This window comes from Pteropus medius, unplaced genomic scaffold (assembly GCF_902729225.1).
Source record: "Pteropus medius unplaced genomic scaffold, Ma_sr-lr_union100, whole genome shotgun sequence".
NCBI classification, from domain to species: domain Eukaryota; kingdom Metazoa; phylum Chordata; class Mammalia; order Chiroptera; family Pteropodidae; genus Pteropus; species Pteropus medius.
This window is the reverse complement of record NW_024344377.1, coordinates 107,180-112,909: the sequence shown is the minus strand read 5'-3', so window position 1 is coordinate 112,909 and position 5,730 is coordinate 107,180. Positions and strand designations below refer to the sequence as shown.

At 59.0% G+C, this 5,730-nt stretch overlaps 1 protein-coding gene across 5 annotated transcripts in view; it reads left to right on the top strand.

Moving 5' to 3' along the window:
- Window positions 1-5,730, top strand: part of LHPP (phospholysine phosphohistidine inorganic pyrophosphate phosphatase) — a 97,408-nt gene that overhangs the window by 50,126 nt on the left and 41,552 nt on the right. The window contains exon 7 of one of the 5 annotated variants that reach the window (XM_039870761.1): window positions 5,302-5,686. The exons of the other annotated variants lie outside the window; for them this stretch is intronic. Within the exon in view, the coding sequence (XP_039726695.1) occupies window positions 5,302-5,356 (55 nt within the window). The 3' untranslated portion in view covers window positions 5,357-5,686. Of the gene's footprint in view, window positions 1-5,301; window positions 5,687-5,730 lie in introns of those variants that run through there. 5 annotated transcript variants of the gene reach the window in all.

Here is a 5,730-nt window from a genome sequence, read left to right as displayed (position 1 = left end):
CCCGCCCCCCCCGCCCCACTCACACACCTGCCCTTCACAAGCAAGGTGGAGGCGGGGCGGGAACTGGCACCAGGCCCCCGCCCCATGCCCGCTTCGCTGGTGTAAGCAGTCCACCCAGCAGCTGAATGGGCCCGGGCCTGTCCTTGGGCCCCTTCCTAAAGGTCCACCCGCAGGCCTCGGGGTCTCATGGACGCTGTGTCTGGAGCTGTGGGGTCCAGGCAGCCTGTGGAAGCTACTCCTTGTTTTGTTCTGGAGTCAGCCGGGTGGGAGGAGAAGGGGTTAACCTGTTTGGAACCTGCCAGTAACCTGTTTGGAACCTGCCGGGAATGAGGAAGCATCTGTGTTGCCACGTGAAACAGTTAAAACAAACTCCCGCTCAGCCCCTCTGCAGCCACCCCAGGCCGCCCCACACGGTTCTGGATGGGGCTGGATGGGATCTCGTGAGCGCCTCCTGGTGTCCCAGCTCCTCTCTGCAGGCGTGAGAGGGTCCCTGATCCTGCAGGTGGTGGATGGGACGTGGACAGGACAGGACGAGGGCTGGCCCAAGGACGAGCCGGTGCCTCCCGGAGCCAAAGTAGACATCTCCCGGTGGGCTCTGTGCGCTGAGGGCTGCGGAGGCCGATGGCCAGCAGGGCTGGGGAGCTTCGGTGCCACTTTGGAAGGGACCCGTGGAAGCCAGGAAGTGGGACGGGCCCCATTTGGCAGAAGACCATTGGGAACCCGAAGTATTTAAAAACAAAGCCAGTGTCACAGCTTGGACCTGTCAAGGCTCGGTTTGGACAGTGACCTTCGAAGGGTCACGTTGGAAGCTATCGGTGGCCTTTTGCTGCTGAGAGAAGGGTGGACCGAGCCACGAGGGGCTGGGCGCCTGGACTGTGGTCCCAGCTCTGCTGTGGACTGCCAGGTGGTGGCTCAGGCCGCCTGACCTCTCTGGTCATAAAAATAACAGCCTTCACGGAGTAATCCAGCGCTTACCAGGTGCCGGCGCAGGCACTTTTCCTCCCTTGCGCAGTCAGCCTGCGGGTTACTGTAGCAGTGTCTGGGTTTTAAGTGAGACAGACATTCAGTAACCACCTGGTGGACCCAGGCGTCTAACCAGCTGTGTCTGACTCTGCTTGCAGCCCCTGCTCAACTCACCCAGTTTCCCTACCTGCCCTTTCTGCCTCTCTGAGAGGTCCTGGGATGTCTTGGGGGCCAAGGGAGATGTTGGGGGTGTCAGAGTTCTTCTTTTGTGGCAGGGCTGTGGTAGCCAGAAGTGGGGACCTAGGTGGGAGAGGCAGCATGAATTGGGGCCACAGAGAGCGGGCGACAGGCGTGCCCAGGCCAGAGTGGCTTGTGCAGTCAGGCAGGGTGGGAAGGCCGGGCCCTGTTGAGGGCTGTCAACACCCGGGGAGCCTCTTCTGCCTCCCCGCCGAGCCTCAGGCCTGCAGCAGACGCTATGAGCCCACAGCCTCCCTCAGCCCTTGCAGGCTCCATCAAGAGATGCTATCTCAGGCCGTGCCCATTAGAGCTAGTGGCTGGGCTCTGTCTCACCCATCATGCTGCCCCCACTTCACAGAGGAGGAAACAGAGGCCAGAGAGCCAGGTGGTCAGCGTGAGGGCCAGCCCCAGGAGCTGGGTCCCCATTTTCAGGTCCTGTGGACCCCTTTTCTGTGCCACTGCCCTGAGGGTAGGGGAAAGGCTGGTATTACCGCGGCTCTGGAGGTATCAGCGGGCGTGAGTAATTTAGGTTGCATTGTAAACAAGTGCTGCTGGGCTCATTTCGCCCTATTATGTGTGTGGGTTTGTGTTTCCTAAGCACGGAGCCTTGGGATGTGGGCAGGCTCTGGTGGGAGGGTGTGGCCACCTTAGACAAAAAGGCTGTCATAGGGCTCAGCAGGGTCCTTGACTCTCCACTCTGACCGAGGCCTCTTCGGGGCATCACCGCACCAGTTCCCCCTTCCTAGGTGACCCAACCAGAGCCTCCCTCCCGGTGCTGAGGGCTGGGCCCACCACACAGGGCTCACACGTTAGGTGGGCACCCTGCTATTTGCTGTTACTTTTCCTGCGTCTGCAGGTCTCACCTCCATAGGCCTGACCGGCTCACGGCTCTCTTCTCAGCCTAGTGGGAGCTTTGAAGTGGGGAGGAGAGAGGCCCAGTGCCACGAGGCTCTGGTCTGCACATGCCCAGCAGCTTCCGGAGAGCAGCCTGTACTGCTCTGAGCCCTCGCCCGAGCTGGCCGAGGGGACCCTGGGGATGGGCCTCCTTCCCCTGAGACGGAGGGTCACGCACGGCTGCCTTGACCTGGGCAGCTGCCCACCCAGTCTGCTGCTTATCTCTGGCTTCTCGGATCTGGAGGAGACCAGTGGCAAAGAAAAATGTGGCCGTCCTTTAGAGACCCACGTCTGGGAGAACCCTAGGGGTGATCTAGGTCCTCTGCTCCCGCCCCGTCGTGTGGAAAGTGTGCCCAGAGTGGCTGCTCACCTGCCAGGTGACACGGCTCTCTGGAAGCTGATTCACGTGGAGCCCAGGTCTGCTCACCAGCTCTACGGCGGGTGGCAGACGAGGGAAGCGCCCCCGAGAAGCTCGCGCCTTGTCCCGTGGCATTTCACGGTACTTTATTCCTGATGATGTTGCACAGATTGGATTGTTTTCAGCTGGGCCACGTGGGGTCGGAGGGTAAGTTTGCTACAACTTGGGCAGATGGAGTTCAAGTGCAGAGTGGTTGCTCAGGGCCTCTTCCCGGGGGAATTGGGTGGTTTGAGGAAATGCGAGGTGTCCCTGAGGCCTGCCAGACAGTCCCCAAGTGTTCCCTGCAGCTCACCAGCCGTCTGGAAACCCAATTCATCTCTGCCCCCCAAAAGTACAGTCGGGCCCAAGGGCCTGGGAGGTAAAGCCCTGCCCTCCACCGCTATCCTGGGCCCAAGTTTCCCCAATAATCAGCGATGGGCAGACCAGTAAAAGCAATAGCTAATGTTTATCGTGACGTGCCAGACGCGTGCTGAATGCTTCTACAGCTTTGTCTGTTCTCCCCCAACCTGGGCGTCGGCACTCGGGTTATTATTCCCACTTAAGGGATAAGGAAGCTGAGGCCCGAAGGAACGGGAGCAGGGCGTGAACTCAGGCAAGCAACTGACTGCAGACACGCCCCTTATGCGTCCCCAACCCTCACCTGGGCTCCAAATGGCCACAGGTGATAGAATCTCTGAGCCCTGAAGCTCACGGAGGAGCTAGCCCCTGCCAGCTCCTGAGCTCCAGTGGTAGACAGGTTCATAAGTCTCATGCGAGTCTGCACGATAGCGGTGTAGACCGGGAGCGAGGGGGCACTGAGGCTCGGCCACCTGTGGGTGGGCCCCGTGGTCCTGCCAGCGATGTGACTTCATCCCGCAAGACAAACTGCAAGGGCTTTAGAACAACACGTGGGGTTGGTGGGGGTTCCTGATATTACCTGTACAAATCAGTGATGCTGGAGGCCGGAGTCGGGGACTGGTGGGCCAGGCTCTGGCAGGGATGGGGTGATGGTCCCTTCACCCCACCTTCCCACCCTGAAGTCCCTGAGTGGCTGGGAAGATGCCACCGTCTGCTCAGTGGCAGAGCAGCCTGTGCCCACACTCAGTCTTTGCCCGGATACAACAAAGGGGCTTTGAGGGGCTCTCCCAGGATACTCCTCCAGCCGATGTTCTTGGAACTGGAAACCCTTGCAGACCGGGGACTGAGTCACAAAGGCCATTGTCATGCAGTTGCCCCCCTGACCTTCCCTTGGAGCCTTGTGGCCCAAAGTTAGACCTGAAGGGCATCCGAGGCCTGGGGCCCTGGATCGGCGCTCAGGCCAGCACGGGGTGTGGGTGCTCTCTGTGGCGTAGGTGTGCCCCTGGCTCCCGCTACACGGACTGTGACCCTGTGTGGAGCTGTCTGTGCAGCTCAGCCATGCGGTGACTTCCCCTCACTTACTGAATTACGTGCTCACAAGTATGTTCACAGTAGAGGCTGGAGGCTCATCCTCCCCTCATGGCCTCGTTCCTGGGGCCCTTGCTGCCCTGCGTGCTCCTTGCCTGCCCGCCCCTCCCCATCTGACCTCACTGTCATGGGGTTTCCACGGGCGTGTCCCAGGTGCATTTCACCACTGTCCAGCTGTCCTCCCAGCCGATGTACTCCCCAAAGGGACTAGAGCTCATGACCGACCTGAGGGAAACACTGTCCTCCAGCTGTTGGACCCCCACTGCTGGCACGGGCCAGCCCGAGACCCATGTCCTACACTCAGGAATCCACACCCCAGCCTGGGGTAGTCACACCAGTGGGACAAAGCAAGTGCCAGGTGACTGTCTGCAGATGCCCTGGGAAGGCGAGGTCTGGGGACCCCACGAAGGCTGAGACTTAGGAGCCGGGAGGCAAGAAGTCTTTCTGGGCTTGGGGCTTTGCTCCCACGATGGAATATCCTGGTTGCCAGGGTTGCTTGTAGCACAGCATTGAGTTGCCGGTGGCGAGCGCGTGGGGTTTATCTGGCACTTCTCTGCCGTGGGGCGGGTTCAGCGGGGCCTGTCTGGGCCCGAGCACAGAAGCCCGTGGAAAAGCCATTTTTACCCTGAAGAACTCCATTCATCCTCCTACTTTTTATGTGTTTGACAGTGTGACCAATGTTGTTTTTTTTTTTTAAGAAATTAATGTAATTTTTCCAATCATATGAGAAATGCACACCCTCTTTGGAAAATATGAAAAAGCACAAAGAAGGAAGTAATCCTAGTCCCACCTCCCACAGGGAACCGTGGCAAGCATTTTGTTCTGCCCGTTTCCTTAAAAATGCAGTTATTTATAAAGCGCTGCCTGGGGTTGGAGACTGTACCCAGAGAGCCTCTTGCATCTGAGCTAGTTCCCGTCTCGGGGACAGGGTTGTGCCTTCACAGAAGTGCAGCCCCTGGCCTCCCAGCCCAGCCGTCCAGGACGGAGCCTGCCCAGGAGGCCGCAAGTCCAGCAGAGCCGGAGGGCAGGCTAGCCCCGCCCCCCAAACTCCGGGACTGCCCGGAGAGACAGAGAAGGTCTGAGCCAGGCCCAGGCGGTTCCTCCCCTCCATCTGTCACCCACCAGGGAGGCCTCTCGGCCCCGGGGTGTGGAGTAAAGCCAATCGTCATGTCTCCTGGGAATGGAGTAGATGCCCCTTTTCTCCCCGGAAGCCCGGGGTAGGAGGAACTGTGCCCCCAAGGACAGGGAGAATGTCCACCCGTTAGCAGGGTTAAAGGTCATGGGGATCAGATGAGACACTGCCCTGGTGTTGCAGGCGAATTGTGTCCCCCAAGACCTGTGACTGCGACCTTATTTTGAAACAGGATCGTTGCAAACTTAATTGAGATGAGGTCTTACTGGAGTAGGGTGAGCCTTTAACGCATTGTGACTGGTGTCCTTAAGAAAAGAGAAGAGATACCAAGACAGACACAGAGGGAAGGTGGCCACGTGAAGACAGGCAGTCAAAGTCCAAGGCGGCAAGCCAAGGAACGCCTGGGGCCCCAGGCCACCAGGAGCTGGAAGACATGGAGGGCTCCTCCCCCGGAGGCCCCGGAGGGAGTGCCCGCACCTTGATTTCAGACTCCGGCCCAGGACCATGAGAGAATACATATATTCCTGTGTCTTAAGCCCCCAGTTTGTTGTGCTTTGTTACAATCACTATTAGCCAGGCCTGTCTAGTATGAATTGAAATAAATACCAGACATCATATCATTTTGTCCCAAAACATTTCAGTCCAGAGCTAGACACTGGCC